Raw genomic sequence first — 20,586 nt, forward strand, 5'->3', positions numbered from 1 at the left:
GGGCACCCAAGCTCCCCATACTTGATTCATTGTCTGGCCAGTATTCAAGTCCATGGGAGGCCCCAAGGGGATCCCCAGGATGATGGTGGTCCCCCAGCTCACTTAGCTGCCTCACTCTCCTTCCGCCCCAATCCTGAAGGCTACTGCCTTCAGGTCCAGCACCTCTGCTCAACGTGAACCTCCATTCAACCTTCACCCCAAATAGCTGCCCAGTGCGTGCACACAGCAGAGCAGCAGCAGGTTTCAGCGCCTATAATAGCATGGCAATGGACACATTTCAGCCACGAGCTATGATGAATGGCGTAGAGAAACCCCAGGCTCGGCTCTGCTCCGGTCCCAGCAGGACCAGGGCACCGCTAAACAGCCTGGTAGTGTGCTCATGCTCACATACAGATTTAATGAGGCTGTTTTACTGTGTGGACGTGTGCCAAGAAAATCCAACTGGGCATACAGGGGGTACGTGAGGAAGGAAAAGGGGTGCTGTGGGGGGAGGGGAGGAAAGCATCCACAGAACCTAAAGCGGCTCTGGGGTCATTTCCAATAGCTCCATAAATCTGGTCACTTCCCATTTCTGGCCCAGTGGTTGGCCACAACGTGACCTAAAACTGGGCTGACCTCTCTGAAATCAACATCTCTCATGGAAATGAAACAAGAGACATACTTGTTTTGATGTATGGCTGGGTGACATATTATAAATATTACATCACATAACCACAGAGGATGCCAATCAATAAGAAATTTTTTTAGACAGCACTAAATGAACCATGGATTCTTGCTTCTGAATACACTCCTTTAAGTTTCCTACTACTGCTTAAATGATTAATAGAAGACATATTGTCAGAAAATGTACTTAAAGTGAAAAACAGTAAACTGTAGAAATATCATTCATGTTTTCAGCAATTTTATAGTGAAAATGTCTCATAAATTTGCATAGAGGCCCTCCTATTAGACTCTCGGTAACAGCTTGAAGGAAGGCCGACCTCATGCTTTGTGGATGAAGGGCCAGGAAAATATTTTACCGAAAGGAAACAAAAGGTGGCTACATTGCTTTGTAGAAACCCCAAATGCCACAGGAACTTGGCATTCAGAAGTCTTGTTGTGAAAGTCTAAAATTTCTCAGGGACAAATAATGCACGAGCTCCAGGATGAATAAAGGAGGGCTTTTTACAGACCACAGAACAGAAATGCCTTATCCACCCATTCATCTCATCCAAATACAAGGGTGATGATGCTTGTTAAACCAGAAATTAAAAATAAGTAAAATGAATACAAAAATTAGAACTTCCATTGAACAGGCCTATGAGTCCGCTCACGCAGTCCGTACGTCACTGGGTGGCCCACACTGAATCCCCTTCCACTGCTCTTAGTTCCTGTCTCTCTCGGAGGGTGAGCATCTTGCTGGTGTTGTGGATTTTCTAAGGTAATTCTGACCAGATGTGAGTCCAGCTGCATGTGGCCCCTAGAATCCAGCCCCTAATGGCAATCTTGACATATATGCAGTAACACAGAGCCTTCCCAGCCCCAGCCCCCAGGGGCTTCTGGGGTAACAGAAGTTAGGAGGGTATGATTGAAGGGTACGCAGACATGCCCAGGAGAAGGATCACTCTTCTACAATCCAATCTTTGCTAAAGAATCATGACCAAACAACCAACACTTGGGTGGATTCTGAAGGGCCGAGCCTTGCTTTTTAATTGCATTTGTTGATATCCAAGTGGATTTAGTTCCAAATAGGCAGTGGGCACCCAAGGTGCCCAAAGAGCCCCACATTTCTCTACAAGTATTCAGTTCATCAGAGGGCAGGGTGATTTCAGGCCACCTCCTCTAGACAGATACCAAGCCCCTATTCCACAGCCAGCACTACTTTCGGTATTGATAAGGCTTCAAAGGGCAAGAAGATGCTGTCCTGACTTTCAGGAAGCCATTCTCTGGATGTTGACATGTATGAAGTAGTAAGAGAAATGTGTAAAAAGGAATATATAAAATGGTATGAGTGTTAACAGAGGATCTGTCACTGCCTGGGAGGAAAGTGTCGCAGAACAGCAGAGCCAACAAAGAATTTAAATACTCTTTAGTCCAGTAGTTCTTAATTAAGCATCAATGTCACCTATTGCCTATTTCATTGCATTTGGCACTAAATTAATCAAAACGATTGGATGAATCACAAGTATAGCCTTGGTTAAGGGTCACTGATCGAAACTGTCCTCCCCATTTTAAAAGTCCCACCAGCAAAACTAGACTCCATATCAGATCTTTTGATCTGGCTCCTTATACCACAGTGTCCAATGAGACTAGTTACAATAACAACAGTAAAAATTAGTATTAGCTTTTCTTTTTCTTTTACACCCTTATAAACCTTTCTTTGAGATGGAATAAAGTGGAGTGGGAGATTTTCCTCAGTCTGTTCAGTTCAGTTCAGTTGTTCAGTCATGTCCAACCCTTTGCAACACCGTGAACTGCAGCACGGCAGGCCTCCCTGTGTATCACCAACTCCTGGAGTTTACCCAAACTCATGTTCATTGAGTCAGTGATGCCATCCAACTATCTCATCCTCTGTCGTCCCCTTCTCCTCCTGCTCTCTATCTTTCCCAGCATCAGGGTCTTTAGTCTGTTGCTCTCATTCCAAAATACGTGCCTACGGTTCAGTTCACATATAACTTCATGAATGAGTAAATGAATAAACTTGTGTGTGAATGTGTGCATATACACATATGGGTGTATATGTACACATATACAATTTATTGGGTGATTTTAAATAATTAAAACAAGAAATCTGAAGAAAAAAGTCAGAAAACAAGAATTTCCAAAAAAATGCTTGGTTTACTAAACATGATATCTGAGAGAACTTTCTTCCACCACCTGACCCTTCTAAGATACATTTTATAATAAGTTGCTGCCAGAAGATAAAATGTTTTAAAACAACCTCTTCATACATGACATCACCTGTTAAAGGTGCCAAAGTTGATGAGAGTAACTGCTAAAATAAAATTAAGTTCAAAGTGATTAACTTAGAAGATTGATTTATAAATTTTAACTATTCACTTGCTGGATATTAACCATATTTCTCCTACGAGAAATCACATTCAAATCAACAGTATCACATCCCAGATAAAAGTCTTCATGAGAAAAATTGATTTATTACAGTTCTTTTAAGATAGGGATAGAACTTTATTCTAAGATGGCTTAAAAATAGTCTAAGATTCCTTCAAAATTCCTCCCAATAAAGTATAACTGAAATTCTGCTGTACCCTTACTAACATGTATGTTTCTTTTTAAATATATAATTTTGAAGAGATTTCAGTATTTCTTGCAGCTTTGCCTTTATACAAAATGCATGCCCTTAAATACGCTCCTTCATCACTACAGATTTAAAAATCTGAACCCCAAAGGACCAGTTCCTCTCAAACTATTATCCTCTCTCGCCAATGGTGCACTGGGACGACCCAGAGGGATGGTATGGGGAGGGAGGAGGGTTCAGGATGGGGAACACATGTATACCTGTGGCAGATTCATTTTGATATATGGCAAAACCAGTACAATATTGTAAAGTTTAAAAAAAAAAAAAAAAACTTACTTTCTAGTAGTCCTTCCTACTAAACAGATAGTCAATACCAAAATCAGATTGATTATATTGATTATATTCTTTGCAGCCAAAGATGGAGAAGCTCTATACAGTCAGCAAAAACAAGACTGGGAGCTCACAGTGGCTCAGACCATGAACTCCTTATTGCCAAATTCAGACTTAAATTGAAGAAAGTAGGGAAAACCACTAGACCATTCAGGTATGAACTAAATCAAATCCCTTATCTTTATACAGTGGAAGTGAGAAATAGTCAAGGAATTAGATCTGATAGAGTTCTTGAAGAACTATGGATGGACGTTCATGAAATTGTACAAGAGGCAGTGATCAAGACCATCCCCAAGAAAAAGAAATGCAAAAAGGCAAAATAGTTGTCTGAGGAGGGCTTACAAATAGCTGAGAAAAGAAAAGAAGCTAAAGACAAAAGAGAAAAGGTAAAATATACCCATTTGAATGCAGCATTCCAAAGAACAGCAAGGAGAGATAAGAAAGCCTTCCTCAGTGATCAGTGCAAAGAAATAGAGGAAAACAATAGAATGGGAAAGACTGGAGATCTCTTCAAGGAAATTAGAGATACCAAGGGAACATTTCATGCAAAGATGCCCACAATAAAGGACAGAAATGGTATGGACCTCACAGAAGCAGAAGATATCAAGAAGAGGTGGCAAGAATATACAGAAGAACTATACAAAAAGATCTTCATGACCCAGATAATCATGATGGTGTGATCACTGACCTAGAGCCAGACATCCTGGAATACAAAGTCAAGTGGGCCTTAGGAAGCATCACTACAAACAAAGCTAGTGGAGGTGATGGAATTCCAGTTGAGCTCTTTCAAATCCTGAAAGATGATGCTGTGAAAGTGCTGCACTCCTTATGCCAACAAATTTGGAAAACTCAGCAGTGGCCACAGTACTGGAAAAGGACAGTTCATTCCGATCCCAAAGAAAGGCAATGCCAAACAATGCTCAAACTACTGCACAATTGCACTCATCTCACATGCTAGCAAAGTAATGCTCCAAATTCTCCAAGACAGGCTTCAACAATACATGAACCATGAACTTCCAGATGTTCAAGCTGGTTTTAGAAAAGGCAGAGGAACCAGAGATCAAATTGCCAACATCCGCTGGATCATTGAAAAAGCAAGAGAGTTCCAGAAAAACATCTACTTCTGCAGGACTACGCCAAAGCCTTTGATGGTGTGGATCACAACAAACTGTGGCAAATACTTCAAGAGATGGGAATACCAGACCACCCAACCTGCCTCCTGGGAAATCTGCATGCAAGTCAAGAGGTAACAGTTAGAACTGTAAATGGAACAAAAGACTGATTTCAAATTGGGAAAGGAGTATGTCAAGGCTGTATATTGTCACCCTGCTTATTTAACTTATATGCACAGTATATCATGCAGAATGCTGGGCTGGATGAAACACAAGCTGGAATCAAGATTGCCAGGAGAAATATCGATAACCTCAGATATACAGATGACACCACCCTTACAGCAGAAAGTGAAGAGGAACTAAAGAGTCTCCTGATGAAAGTGGAAGAGGAGAGTGAAAAAGTTGGCTTTAAGCTCAACATTCAGAAAATTAAGATCATGGCATCCAGTCCCATCACTTCACGGCAAATAGATGGGGAAACAATGGAAACAGTGAGAGACTTTATTTTCTTGGGCTCCAAAGTCATTGCAGATTGTGATTGCAGCCATGAAAGTAAAAGACGCTTACTCCTTGGAAGAAAAGCTATGACCAACCTAGACAACATATTAAAAAGCAGAGACATTACTTTAGCAACAAAGGTTCATGTAGTCAAAGCTATGGTTTTTCCAGTAGTCATGTATGGATGTGAGAGTTGGACTATAAAGAAAGCTGAGCACAGAAGAATTGATGCTTTTGAACTGTAGTGTTGGAGAAGACTCTTGGGAGTCCCTTGGACTGCAAGGAGATAAAATCAGTGAATCCTAAAGGAAATCAGCCCTGAGTGTTCATTGGAAGGACTGATGTTGAAGCTGAAACTCCCATACTTTGGCCACCTGATGCAAAGGATTGACTCATTGGAAAAGACCCTGATGGCTGGGAAAGATTGAAGGTGGGAGGAGAAGGGGATGACAGAGGATGAGATGTTTGGATGGCATCACTGACACAATGGACATGAGTTTGAGTAAGCTCTGGGAGTTGGTGATGGACAGGGAAGCCTGGCGTGCTGCAGTCCATGGGGTTGCAAAGAGTCAGACACGACTGAGTGACTGAATTGAACTTAACTGAGTCCTCCCTACCTTTTATTTCTTTCCTTCCTCCCTTTCTTCTTCCCTTCCTCCTTGTACATTGATTCAGGTGGGGTGCTAGTGAGAACTTATATTATAACTGAGAGAAAAGGTATACATATGAAAACATCATTTATAACATTTAGAAAACAATAATCAAGAATGAGAGCATACAAAATTTAAAATGAAGAGCAAAAATAAAATGAGTTTAGTAAAATGGGTAAGATCAAAAAAGACTCCCTAAAGAGGATTTTGGATTAGGTATTTCAAAGCTGATAGTTTAGAAGTAGAGGGAAGAAAGAATAGCATTTTCACTTTGGACTCCATCAAAGACCAAAGTCGTGGACCTTATGAAACTTTCTCTTGAGACTGTATATAAGCTCCCTAAACTTTCATGGGAAGGCCTCTTTCTCCAAGATGTGACTCTGAAACAGACAGGAAGATCTTACAACACAGAGCAGGGGCCAGCGAAATACAGCCCATGGGTCTAACCTGGCCTGCTGCATGTTTTTGTAAATAAAGCTTTATTGGAACACAGCATTGCCCATTCATTTACAAACTGTTCATTACCACTTATGCACTATAATAGAAGAGTTGAATAGTTGCAACAGAGGCCACATGACTTTCAAAGCATACAGTATTTAATATCCAGCCCTTTACAGACAAGTTGGTTAACCCCTGGGCTAGACCACTCAATGTCTTTTCATGTTTCTTGGCTCTTGTTACCGTCAATGAAGGAAGACCCTGGCTATAGGGTACCCAATAGGGCAAAGTTTAATATAGCATGAAGGGACCACTGATGCTTACCAGATATCTATTACGCACCCCAGAGTATAATAATATCTCTCCAAAAATGTCATTTTTTTCTTTTCATACTATGCTCAAACCTAGATACTCACCTATATCTCTTGTAGTCTTCCTCATCCTTTTCCAGGCTGACGAGCTCGTTGGGACATGCCACATTCCCTAGGAGGCTGAGGTACTCCAGAGCTGGTGTCACTTCTGCCAGGTGGTCAAGCAGATACTCCAAGTCGGTGATGTGACAAAGGTTAAGGATCTTGGTCCGGAAAGACAAAAGGCTTAGCAAGGGACACAGACCAGAGCTGATAGGCACAGCCCAGCAGCTGATGAACCCCATCTGCTCCCAGGACATGACATGGGTAGGGGCTGAAATCAACTTGCTGTGGGCATCTGATATGGTTAGTTTTTCACTCCCACTGGGGACACAGCTCAACTGTTAATGAAAGCAAGAAATTACTTCCAAAGGTCTCATCAGAATATATGGTTTCTCCTTTGGGGGCAGTCCATCATTAAAACACGGGAGTAGCATGGGTGCAAACTGGGATTGGCCTCCTCTGTGACCTGAGAGCCTGCTGTGGAGCTAAGCATTGCTCAGTGGCCTCACTGGTGGCAATAAGACATCGCATTGGGTGAAAAGGAGTACAAAGCTAAGAAGAAAAGACAAACAGAACAGTGTAGGCCATGAATAGAGGCCATGACTACCGGGAGCCTACCAGTGAAAAGAGTTAGCTAACATTGTTATCAGCAGACAGAACGGGGCCCTTACCAGGAAACGACAGTAGAGCATACAGGGGCTAAATACATGATGGGAGATGCCACTGGTAAGAATCAAAGAGTCGGGTACCATTTCCAGGAAAAGAAGGTCAAATGAGATAAAAGGGCTGCCCTTACTCTGTGAGTAACCTTGGGGGTGTCATCCCAATTTTCTCATGCTTCAGTTTGTCAACTGAACTCCAAATCCAACCAACATCTGAATCCAGTCCCTAACATATCTGCCAGAGGATCCCACAGGGAAGTTTATCTCTAACAACCATAAGAGAGAGTTTTTATTTCCCCAGAGACTGAATTCCCACACAGTGACTCAAATTAGCTAGTCGGGGAGATCACAAAGAGTAAGTCATTCCTCTCTTCCATGTGATGGCCCTCAGGTGGCTGAGGCTCACATACCTCCCTTCAACTTTATATTCTCTAAACTAAGTGCCTTCAAGTACTATTCATACACAAGCCATGTAAAGATCATATGGAAGAACAAGCACTAGACTGGTAGGGAGCAAGACCAACACAATGAAAGGGAAAGCTCACAAGCAAGAGAGGGGAAAACTAGTTAAAGAGGGTCTGAGTGTCCTCATAGATTGTGGGTTTCTACTGCCCAACATCATCATTTCCTAAACAAAGACTGTACAACCAAGTTATTGATCTTTCAAGTCTTCAACAAATGATATCCAGGAACAACCACAAAGGATCACTGGAAGGAGGATGACAGATTAGAAGCATATGGAGAAGATGAGTGAGAAGGTCCTACCAAGGAGGTAAGCTTGAAATACAGAGGGTAAGTGACCAGGAGTCAAAACTTTAACAAATTTCATCACTCAAGACAAAACATACTTAATACTTCTTAAAGTTCAATCACCACACTCTTTAAGAAAATCTCTAAATAAAACTAATTAAAAAGACAATGAATGATTTCAGGAAAAACTTGCCTTTTCCAGCAAGTTCTGTCTTTGGATGTTTCATAGTCATTAAACAAAAAAAAATGAAAAACAAGGAATCTTGCCAGTACTCTAGCCTATGAGTGCTGCCCTTCGAGCCAGGCAAAAGCATCTCAGAGATCCCTGTGCTTTGGAGTGTCTTCCTCAAAAATTGCTCAGTCTTAGTCCAGTATGCAGGATGGGCCAGGGCCAGCAGCATCCCTCAGGGAGGATACTCCATGCCTCGACTTGGACCTGCATACACCTCAGCCCATGTCTTGGTTTCTCCCCTTCAGGGTTCTCTCCAACCTTCTTGCCCACATATGGTACCCATTGGATGTGCCAAAGAACAATAGGACTCATACCCAATATGCTTTCCAGAAGCCTCAAGCCAAGTCCTAGTTCAAGGGGGCAGCCAGACAAGCTGAACCTTCTTACTGGCCAGCACTGTATTTCTGTAAAACTCCAAGAGAGTGGGCCACCAAAATGGCACTGATGTGTTGCTCTGAAGTGATTCAAAGTATTTATGTGGACAATGGCCCTGGAGAATCCATGGGAAGCCCTTTCTACTATGGACAGCAAAGTCCAGATGAAACCTATTTCTCTCTTAGAGACAAATTACTTAAACTTTCATCTTTTTTTCATCTACTGCACAAAGGTGAGAATGTGAAGAAAAGGAACTCAAAACTGGCAAGATCTCCAAGGTAGAGAAACACTAGACAACTGAGTTGGCTTGAAGTCCAACTCAAAGTCCAGTCATTCCTCAATATCTGGTAATTAGCGATGGGAAGGCTTGCATTCTACCATCCAGGGAAGTGGTGGTGGTGGTGGTGGTTTAGTCGCTAAGTCATGTCCGACCCTGGCAACCCCATGGACAGTAGCCTATCAGGCTCCTCTGTCCATGGGATTCTCCAGGCAAGTATACTGGAGTGGGTTTCCATGTCCTCCTCCAAACCAGAGATCTTCCCAAACCAGGGATCGAACCCAGGATCTTCCCAAACCAGGGATCGAACCCAGGTCTCCCACATTGCAGGTGGATTCTTTACCATCTGAGCCACCTGTAAAACTTAATTAAAGAATGAAGTTATAAGGGAATTTGCAGGGAAAAATAGAAAAAGTTCTCATACATAGTATAAGAGAGATTGTTTGCTAAATATTTCCATGTATGGTATCTGTCAACTTAAAAAAGTTTAATTTGCTTCAACACATTTTTTATTCCAAATACACATTCATCTCCATACCTAATTTTGTGTTTGTAATTATATAGTCTTTGCCTTTAAGAGAGCCTCTTCAAATTATGTAAGCGTCACACTTCACAAAATCTGGATCTGCCTCTTAGCAGGAGGCTGTGGAAATGGAAACTCATTTGAATGTCTTGATCATGGGAATTTCTTGGGCAAAGGGTCTGCAGGCTTCAAGAAGCTTCAGCCATTCTGTGCCAGTGAATCCAAGAGGATTCACTGGAGTCTCAGAGTCTGCCTCCTTTGGGATATTTTGTGTAGCAGAAGCAAGTTCTTCTTCCTAAGCCTTCCAACTACCTGCTAAGTCATCATTTGGGCTGGGCAAGGTGGTCCCCCCAAATCCATACTGGTGAGGAATCACTTGCACCTACTCCATGGATGCTCTGGACAAGAACAACATCATTATGTTGACACCAGCACTGGAGACTGACACGTGAGAAGTTTCCAGCGGTTTCTTCATCTCCTGGGTCAATAAGGACGAGCACAGCCTTGTCTTGCCTGACTGTGCGCTTGGGATGGAACCTGTCACATTCCTTTCTGTCAAGTTGCAGAGAAAATTATCCAGAGACAATCAGCCGAGGGAACTTGATGTCTCCAGCTAACCAATACTACCTTTGTGAAGACACTTTCAAGGATTCTCCTAAGGGTGATTTTTTTTTCCTCTCCTTTTAAAATGTGAAGCTATCTGGCACAGTTTCAACTCTCTCCAGCTGGGTTCTCAGCACACACCTGGTTTCCCTCATCAAGTCTTCTCCAGAGTACTTGCCATTTAGACTTTTTTCAATGCTGTCTACAGGTTGCCATTGCGGAGCCCAGCTGTCATAGCTAGGTTTGCCAAGGGAGATTTTCTGCAGAGGGCCCAAGATCAAAGCCACATCTTGCCTTGAAAGTTTGGAGCCTGAAGGAGGAGAGGAATCTCATGGTGTCATGTTGGGTTGCACAGGTCTGAAGCTGCTTCCCAAGTGAGAATGGGCACATCTGTCCCTCTGTGCTCAACCCCAGGTCAAAGGGCAGCACCTATGACTCCTGGGGGTATTTCAATTAGAGCTTATCCTGATAGAAGATTTTCAAATGCTGAACAGCCTACATGACATATTTGATTCACACACACACAGGTGTCTGAAAGATTATCACATCCAGATAACAATTAAGGAAACTTACAGTCAAAGATCACACAATGACTAAAAGGCAGAGTCTACATTCAGACCTAGGTCCTACAAAATGACAATTCTAGGGGCCACAAAGAGAGGAATTTAAAAAACAAAAACATGAGGAGTCTTCTGTGCTTTTGTAGGATATCACCAGGTGCTCTTATCCAGTTGTTCTCTGCATCTCAGTTACTTTCAATTTGGGATCATTCATTTAAGGCACCAAAGCCTTGGCTAACAGTAAAATGTGCAAGGAACTTGTAAAGGTTCAAGGTGTTAAAGTGATTTCCCATATATATTATGCCAGCACTATCTCTCAACAATACTCTCAGATTAAATACTCAAATTACAGGTAAAGAAAATGAAGCCTCTGACAAGATCCAGCCCCTTCTTCAAGATGACACAGTAAATTGCTGTGGGAACTCCAGTCTGGCCTCCTGACTGCACTCACTGGTCTCCTAACCACAGCCCAGCAGTGTAACATGGAGCACTATTCCTTCTTCCTGCTGGCACCAGAGTTCACAGCTGTCTCTTCCTGCATGTGCTGAAGCCAACAGAGAAACAGAAAATGATGCAATGAAGTGTGGCTTAAAATGAAGTCAGCTCATCACCTTTCCTCCACCCAGCCCCAAAGGCCAGTGGGAGAGAGCCATGTGGCTAACGATCTTTCCCTGACGTTTCAGTTGTTCCCTTATTCGGGGCTGGGTATTTAGACATGATACGGCTGAGACTGCCCACGCTTATGGGTGGGTGAGAGGGAGGGAGAATGTGAGTGTTGGGGAGAGAAGCAACACCATGGCTAGTGAGCAGTGCTACTCTAAACAAACCACAGAGAGGAGAGATAAGCAATGAGCAGGAGACCAAGAGCTAGGCTGAGACACCCAGGTCTACCCGAACAGGAGCCAAAAGCTGAGGGCTCAACAGAAATGAACGACGCGCTGAGAGGGCAAGAAGGAAGCATACAGTGGGGAAGGGAGGCATTGGTGAATCTAGAAGAAATGTGCCAAATACTTGGTTTGGGTTCTGGAACCCCCTCACATTTGTTCTACATTTGATATGTGACTTGCTTTGGCCATGGGGCAGCAACAGCTATGATGCAAACCGAATGTGAAAAGTAGCTGCACATTGAGCTTTGCTCTTGGGGCATCCCTCCCACATGGAGAGGCCTGTGCTAGCCTGTTGGAGACATGGAGCTCCACTAACAACCAATACCAACCTCCAGACATATAAGCAAGGCAATCTCAGATCAGCCAGCCCTAGCAGAGCCTCCAAATAACCGTGGCTGCCTGAGTGACCCAAGGAAGATGAGCAGAACCATCCAGTTGAGCCCTGCCCAAATAGCTGCCATACAGAACTATAAACAAACAAAAATATTGGTTTTTCTAAGACTCTAAGTTTTGGAGTGTGTTACTGTGCAGCAAAGCCAATGGCCAGAGCCAAAGGTTAAGGCATTGTGTGGAGTAGCATCCTGGCACCTCGTAACTGTTATGGATCCGGGGTATTCAGACAAGCAGGTGGGAGGGCCAGTGGCTGAAAGACAGAGAATGGCACATAGTGCTACTGCTGCTTTTATCTGTCTTTCATTTTTTTTACTTCTTGGTCAAGTATACAAGGTAAGGAAGCCAACCTTTGGGATCATACCAGTAGACCAGAGGAGAAAGAAGACATGTTCCATCATGAAAAAGCCAACTGTTGGTTTGTGTATATACTGGCAATAAAGCACTTACAACAGTATAGTGATATATCTGGCCAGCTCTACAGCTGCACATTGCCTTCTGCTTCCTTCTGGTTCCTTCCACACCACCAACATTGATTCCTCAGTGTTACTGCCACAGACCAGAGATGCTGGAACAGGGAAAGGACTGAACCAAGGAAAAACAAGAAGCCTGTTAATCTCTGGTGATAGCCACACTGAGAATAAAACCACCACCAGTCTAGCTTATCCCTTTAAAAATGAAAAACATTCTGCACAGCAAAGGAATCCACCAACAAAATAAAAAGGTAACTCACTGAATGGGAGAAAATAATTATAAATACTATTTCATGAGGGGCTAATATCTAAACTATATAAAGAACCCATACAACTCAATAGCAAAAAAAAAAAAAAATTACAATTACAAAATGGACAGAAGATCTGAATAGACATTTTTCCAAAGAAGACACACAGATGACCAACGGGTACATGAAAAGATGTTCAACATCATTGATCATTAGAGAAATGCAAATCAAAACCACCCTGTGATTTCACCTTATGCCTGTTAGAATGGCTACTATCAAAAAGACAAGAAGCAGTGACTGCTGGTGAGGATGTGAAGAAAAGGGAACCCTTGAACACTATTGACGGGAATGTAAACCGGTGTAGCCACTATGGAAAACAGTATGGGTGTTCCTCAAAAAAATTAAAAATAAGACTAGCATTTGATCCAGGATTCCACTCCTGGATATTTATCCAAAGAAAGCAAAAACACTAACTTGAAAAGATATGTGTAGCCCTATGCTCACTGCAGCATTATTTACAATAGACAAGATGTGGAAACAACGTTAAGTGTCTATCAGTGGGTGAATGGATAAAGAAAGTGTGATACACACACACACACGCGCACACACAAAACACAATATTATTCAGCCAGAAAAAGAATAAAATCTTGCTAGATCTCAAGAACTTTTTTACGCTGAGTGAAATAAGTCAGAGAAAGACAAATGCTGTATGATCTCTCTTATATGTGGAATTTAAAACAATAACATTAAGACCAACCTCATACATAAAAAGAATAGATCAGTAGTTGCTAGAAGAGGGAGTGGAGGGTGGGAGAAATGGTGAAGTATTTTGGTTGCTGTTGTTTTTAGTTTAAATAAATTAAGTGAATGAATGAATGAATTCTAACGTGGATCCCTGCACATTTTCAATATATTCTAAACCAGGTTATGAAAATGAATCTTCTAAAATGAGAGATAATAATGCTTAGCAAATTCACATGAAACATGAATCTTAGTAGAATCTAACCTATTTAATCTAACCAGGTAATCTGTCAACCATCAATACTTGCTCAATATCTCTTCAATTGTCAGTGGTAATAAAAAAAAGCAATACTATAACCTATGTATATTAAACACATAGGTATCCAAAAAATACTTTCCAATAGTTATTATACAAATCAGTGATTGAGCAAGAAAATCACCCACTAATTCATCTGCAGATTGTCATTATATGAAATGACTTTCTCTCATAGTGGGTGTGCCCGTCTTTTAACTGTTTTGCTCAAGCTGGTGCTAAAATGTGTTTGCAGGTCTCGGTATGTACCAACTAATATTACAGAGAAGTGGCCAGGAAGTGTGCTGAGTGAGAAGAGCAATTGAGTTTTGGATTAACATTTGCTGTACAGTCTTTGTGGCTTCATCTGTGGGCTGTTAGGGAAGCCCTTCTCACTGCACCATTTCTTATATTGCTTTCTTGACAATATCCCAGGGCGGAGGCAGCTGGTTTTATAGTCACGCAAAAATCTGCTTTGCATATGTCATCATTGTACTTTGATTCCAACACACACAAAAAATTTTCATACAATCCTCTTTGTCAGTTACTCTAACAGGCAGGTGAAAGCTGTAAAATCACACGTACAAAAAAAAAAAAAAAATGCAAGAGGCTCTTAGAAGATTAGCTGTGTGGCCATGGTAAACATAATTAAACTGACACATGAACCCCAACTCCAACAACTCCAACAGCCTCCAGTAAAGTGGGACACAGAACATGAGCATGGGGTCCATAAGAGGAAACGTATCATTCAAACCATAGTCTAATTATCCTTTTATTCTTAGTTGATTTCAGAATATCAAGCAGGTGATCATCTCAAATGGCCAAGGAAGCCATAAGACACACTATAACTATTGGAAAAATTATTTTCAATAATTTTTATTCAATTTTTTGCTAATATTGGCAACAACCAGGAAATTTGGTTGACCAAAGGATAGGAGAGGAAAAAATAATCCATGAATATTTCATTATGATAAAGACTGATATTTACTTATAAGCCTTCTCATTCTTCTAAGAAAATACCAATTAATAATGGCCACAAACAGCATATTTTACTGAATAAATACAATACTAACTTATAACTTAACATGTAAGCAGTGATTAATAATTTTGCAAATCATTCTTACAGCTGACATAAACATATATGCCAATCTCAACATATATATCTAGCTTTATTTCATACTTTGTGGGAAAATGCCCCATCCTGTATCTATTTCTAACTTACCATGTGAACACAAACATGTGATTAAACCACCTCAGGTCTCAAACACTCCATCAATAAAACAAGGTGATTGGATTTCAAGTCTGAGGCAACATAGTCAAGTGGAAAGAACTCTGGATCTGGCCTCAGCTGAGACTGAATCCAGGGCCTGGTACCTTGTTAAACATCTGGCTGTGGGCCTATGCTTCAGTTCTTTGCTAATCTAGGTAAATGGAGAAACCACACCCTTCTCAAAGGGTTTGCAGGAATGAAAACAAAATACACTGTAAGTTACCAAGCACAGTGATCAATAAAGAACAGCTGATCACAACAATTCCTTCATCCCACAATCATTTATTAAACTTCAACTTTGTGCCAGACATTATTCTAGGTGTGAAGGCAACAAGTAGTAACAAAACTGACAAAACACCCTGCTTAAGCACCCTGGCACTGTGTGGGCAGAGAGGTCTACAGCGCTAACTGGGAGGAGCTGTGCGCCTCACACTGCATAACCTTTGATTGATTTCTCAGCCTCATTACAGAATCCAGAGCAATGGACCCCTCTGAAGTATCATCCCAGGCTGCTAGATCCTCACCACACTGGAATGGCTCTCCTTGGCCCTTCTCATCATCCCAGTACTGTGAACACCACGGGGGGCAGAGCTGGACCTGAGCCCCTTTCCCCTCTCTCTGGTCAGCAGTGTTCCGCAAACCTGCCCCAGAGCCTTCCAGAAACCTCCTTGAAGGCTGAAGTTGCTTGGCCGCACTACCCTCTGCTTCCCACCAGAGGTCGCCCTCCCACACAAGCCCAAGCAAACAGAAGCCGGCTTTGCCTTCTCGGCAGCAGTGACATTATTTTCTTTCTCTATTTTTATCTATTAAAAAGATTTCTTCACAGCCATAACTTAGATCTCTACACTAAAATGGAGCAACAGGAAGATATAATGGTGCATTTCATTTATGAATGACCTATAATAAATTACTCTGAAGTGTCCCGAGTGCCAGGAGACAGAACGCTTTGCCCACGGACTGTATTTCACCTACTTTAATTTAGCTGACACATAAAACTCATTTGACATTTCACAGGTATTTGTGTGGGGGGGATGGCCTGCGGGAGGGGACCACTGAGGGTCCAGGCAGGGAGTGGGGGCAGGGGCAGAGCCAAGGATATTTGGTTCTTGTTGAGGGTTAAGGTGTGGAGCCTGGGTAACCCTGGCAACACGAGGTCATCGCCGAGCAGATTGTTGTCCAAGATGAGTTCCTCCAGGCTCCCGAACGCGCTCAGTCCTTCCAGTGACCTGCAACGACAAAGCCAACAGGAAAAATGATCCTGCACTAAATCAGGGAGGCCATTATGAGCCGAAATAAATATTTTAACCTTCCCTTTCAGGACTGGGAATAGTTTGGGCTTGGTGCCTGTCAGCAAAGTGAATGACAAGAATTAGTAGAGGGAGCCGGGGCGGGGGCGGCGGGGGAGAAGGGGCCGCTGGCACTCACCGCATCCTTCACGCATTGCCAACATGAAGGATGAGGGTCACTTAGTGAGTAGCCAGGATCCAAAACAAAGGGCTTCAGATACGGCCTGCAGGATAAATTTGTCAATGTCTTGTGCCTTCAGGCACCCAGCCTCGGCTGACCCTAACCTCCATTCCCAAGATAAATAACTCTGTCACAGTTCACCTTCATTCCCTGGACACAAATTTAAGTTGTCATCCATCATTTCTGCCCAGAAATATCATACCCTCTTACAATAATAAATATAACTTCAAGTATCATTTCTTAGCGGTTCTCCTCTGCGCAGTCCTAGGAAATGGCAGGGAAGGCTTCCTTTCTCTGCATTCACCGCCTTTGACTTTCCCCCACCTCTGCTTTTTTTTTTTTTCTTTACTAATCACTTAATTTGCTTCTGCCCAGTGTCCCAGTGGCTACCTCAAAAGGCAAGACATTGGAGGAAACACACAATCACTCCAGTCTGAGGGGCCGTTTCTTTTTCTTTCATGATTTCTTTTTGTTAGGCAAGGGTAGGTTAAGAAAGGGGTTGAGGGAATTTCTGCCTCAAGGCTCCCTGCTTGAAGTTTATTGTTTTAATTTATGGATAGTGGATTTCTCACTTTAGTTTTTGGGAAAAAAAAAGCATTGAATGCAACAATAGAGATGTGGAGGCAGTAAAGCAAACAGACATCTGAAAGAATAAAGTACCCAGCTCAGGGCTAAAAAAGTATCAGAAAGGGGAAAACAACCCTGGTAATAGGCATAGCTGAAAGTTAGCTGTAAGGTTAGGGGTGCGTGAGGTGCCGGCAGCGAGGGGCAGTTGTGTGCATGTGTCTGTCCAGTATACACAGACGGTAATTACAGAAAGCCACCCAGTGGAGGGACTCACAGGGCTGGGCCACATGCTCCCGGCTCGTTCACCTGCCAGACCCAAGAGCTGTGCTGAGCTTGCAGAGGCTGACAGCTGAGCTACGACGCTGGCCAGAGGGCTGGCTTGCACGGCCTCTCTGGCTATTCTATAAAATGTAACCAATCGGGGAGACGTTGTCTACACTATTTATGCATTTACTGATAGCACTTCCATTACAGACCCCTCTGCTTGCCTATGCTATGCCTAGACCTGTGGTTTGAGTGTGAACTTGAGTACCAGACCTTTTTCGTGACATCTGTCCAAAAGGACTCCAAAATTAAGAGGTGATACTTGGGAGGTGACAGAAGCAGTTCAACCCCCAGACTTCACTGGGCCCAGAACGCCACCAGCAGCCCCATTCCTGCCCCAAACCTCCAGGTGGCCCTAGCCAGGGCCTAGCACCCAGACCACACTGAATCCCTGTAACTGACACTATATACTCCATAGCAGGAGTTGGGGTGGGGGTGTACTGCGTACATCTGGGGTCACGGGTCAACAGAGTCATCACGTTCCATTTCCTCCACCTCTTCTCTCTTCTTCCTCATGCTTCAGGAAGGCAACACACAATTTATACACATGCAGTCAGGAAGCCCTGGTATTTTACCTCTGTCCCGTCATTTACTTGCAGCCTGAATCTGGGAGTCTCAGTAAGTCCTGTGAGCTCCCTTCATCTATGTTGCCTGAAGCTAGTTGAATCTTATGAAGAATAAGTGAGAGAGGAGTAACAACTTACTAGCAAATACTGGTTTCATTCTTTTCCTTCCTCCTTTCATTTGCTGATTTTTCTGGAAGCCCTGACCTTTGGTCAGGGATCCTGATGCAGGGGATGTGCAGAGAAACAGATGTGCAAAGGTGTATAGTAAGGGTGGCTTCTCATGGAAATGCCAACCTTTCCTGAAGTCCCTTCCTCCTTGGGGGTTAATGAGTGCTGATGCCAAAGTGCTTTTCAGAACTAGCCCCTGTTTATCTCTAGGGGAGTCGAGGCCACCTCCACATCAGGGCACCTAACAGACGGGTAATAAGCCCTTGTGCTCAAACATCAGCTGGGCTCTGGTCAAAGGCACATCCAAATACACATCATCCTGGAGTAATGCAAACATAATGCTCTTATCAGGAGAATCAGCGAATGGCTGGCAACTGGCAAGCCGAAGAAAGCTCCTTTCCAAGAGTGCTTCAGGGGAGGCATAAAACAAGATGACACAGCATGGGGAGGACAAAGCCTGAACACTAGGAGTGTCACAGAGACGCCTTTCCCTCCAGGGCTGGGCTCTGGGGCAGAACTCACAACAGAAGCCTTCAGAGAGCAGTGCAGAAGCTCGGGCTCGAATCCCCTGTCACTTGCCTGGTTCGAGATCCTATTTTGCCATGTGTTTAGCTGCTCATTTAAAAGGGAACCTTGTTACATGGCGGGGTGGGGGGAGGGGCAGGGGGTGCATATTAATAAATCCCTATCTTCATGTCAACAGTGTGATGTGCACTTGGTGATTTAATCAGCTAAATTCAGAGCTGAGGGACTGGGGACAGGAGGCAAAGAGCATAATAAAGGGTAAAACTGGAGAGGACAGGATTTCTGGAGCTTGGCTGGCATGTGGAAGGCAATAAACAGCTGCTTAGAGGATGCCTTTTTCACTTTAGAAACTTTTTACTTTTGTGTTGATGTTGTTGACGTTTTCCTGGAAGAAGGGGGAAGAAGTTAAGTGGGTCAATCTTTTAGCTCATACCCCTCTATACAAGATGCCTGCAAAGAGATGCATGCTATCAAATAAAATGACAAGGCAAAAAAGGCTCTAAGGGTCCACACAGATCTATGCTGTTCAAGGGACAGCTATGGTGCAAGGAAAAGATGACAGGACCAAAAGATCTCGTTATAATCTCGTATGTGGACAGCAAGACACACCCCAGACCCAAGAGCCCTGGTAGAGGAGGTGACTGTCACTCCAGAGTCACTCACCAGCTTGGTTGGCTGTAGCTACAAATGCCTGAGGGGTGGGCCAGGAAGGCTAAGCAGACCTGAGTGCCATGGTCAGGGGCTGGACGGGGAGAGTAAAGCAAGGCCAGCTGGACAAAGGTCTTCTCAGCCCAGTGGAGAGATGTCAAGGGCAGGCACGGACACCCAGTGTGTGGTCTGATCGGTAGCAGGTGGTTTGCTCTGGACACCTAACCAGCACCTCTGAAGCACACTGCAGGCTGCCTGCCTTCACTCCACCAGCAGGAAGGCTGCCCATGATGTCACCCACAGGTACCATCTTGGTTACCTTATTTGCAGGGCTCCGGCTGGGCTCCCCCAGGAGCCGCTGTGGCTGCCGGGAGAGTCCCTGTGCCTTTTCCAAAGTCACATCAAAATGACAAAACATCAGAACGCATTCAGCTCCAGCAGATTCAAACAGAGAGAACTTTTAAGTTTCCACTGTAATTAACCCTATCCTCGTTAAGATAATTATGATCAAGCTTCCTGTCAGAGTTAATATCCCAGCATCACTGCCCGTGGCTCCCACTCTGCCTTCATTAGCTTATAAAAACAGTGGCTCTAAACAGGCTCCTCACCCTCTGCAAGCCAGGCCAGTGGTCGTGAGCCTCCAGGATGGAGGGGCCTCAGGCAGGGCAGCTGGGCCCATGGAGGTGCTGCTCCCAGACCCGCAACCTTTTCTGCTCCTGAGTGGGCACACGCTCAGTGGTCTCCATCCTTTCCCAAAAGTTAGCTGCTCATCAGAATGGGGAAGGAGAAGGGCTCTGGGCCAGAGCAGGCCTGGGAGGTCTGGGGCAGAAGACCTCACACCAGGTCCCAGGGAAACGCCTGCACAGTGACTTAGAACACTGGTCACAACCAAACCACAAGGACAGGACAGATGGCACATAGTTACCTGTGGGGGATAAAGGAAGAAACACAAGAACGGGAAGCCTGTGATAAGACTGCTCACCTCCCAGAAAACGGCCCAGGTGTCTGACCCATGCGAGGAATCCTTTATTTCTGCCATAAAATTCCTTTTATATCCTATTCAAATACAGCTCCCCCTCCCCCGGCCAGGAAACCCACCAAGGGACACATCCAGAGTTCCCAGTTCCAGAGCTGCCCAGCTCATCTTGGGGTGCAGGCTGTAGTAAGAATTAGCTCCCCTTGTCCTCAACCCCCAGCCCATAGCGGGGATGGTACTTCTGCCTGACATGAGGTGGGCAGGGAACAGGAAGACAGGTAACCATGGAACCCGAGAGAGGTAAGTGTCTCTGTGGAACCAGAGTT

The 20,586-nt window shown here is 43.8% G+C and overlaps 1 protein-coding gene across 1 annotated transcript in view; it reads right to left on the reverse strand.

Moving 5' to 3' along the window:
• LRMDA (leucine rich melanocyte differentiation associated) overlaps positions 1 to 20,586 on the reverse strand; it is an 861,351-nt gene that overhangs the window by 537,865 nt on the left and 302,900 nt on the right. Inside the window, exons 2-3 of the mRNA XM_070364611.1 lie at positions 16,117 to 16,245; positions 6,740 to 6,877 (exon numbers count right to left, since the gene is read on the reverse strand). Of these exons, the coding sequence (XP_070220712.1) occupies positions 6,740 to 6,877; positions 16,117 to 16,245 (267 nt within the window). The remainder of the gene's footprint in view (positions 1 to 6,739; positions 6,878 to 16,116; positions 16,246 to 20,586) is intronic.

The sequence above is a fragment of the Bos mutus genome, chromosome 28 (assembly GCF_027580195.1).
Source record: "Bos mutus isolate GX-2022 chromosome 28, NWIPB_WYAK_1.1, whole genome shotgun sequence".
Lineage (NCBI taxonomy): Eukaryota > Metazoa > Chordata > Mammalia > Artiodactyla > Bovidae > Bos > Bos mutus.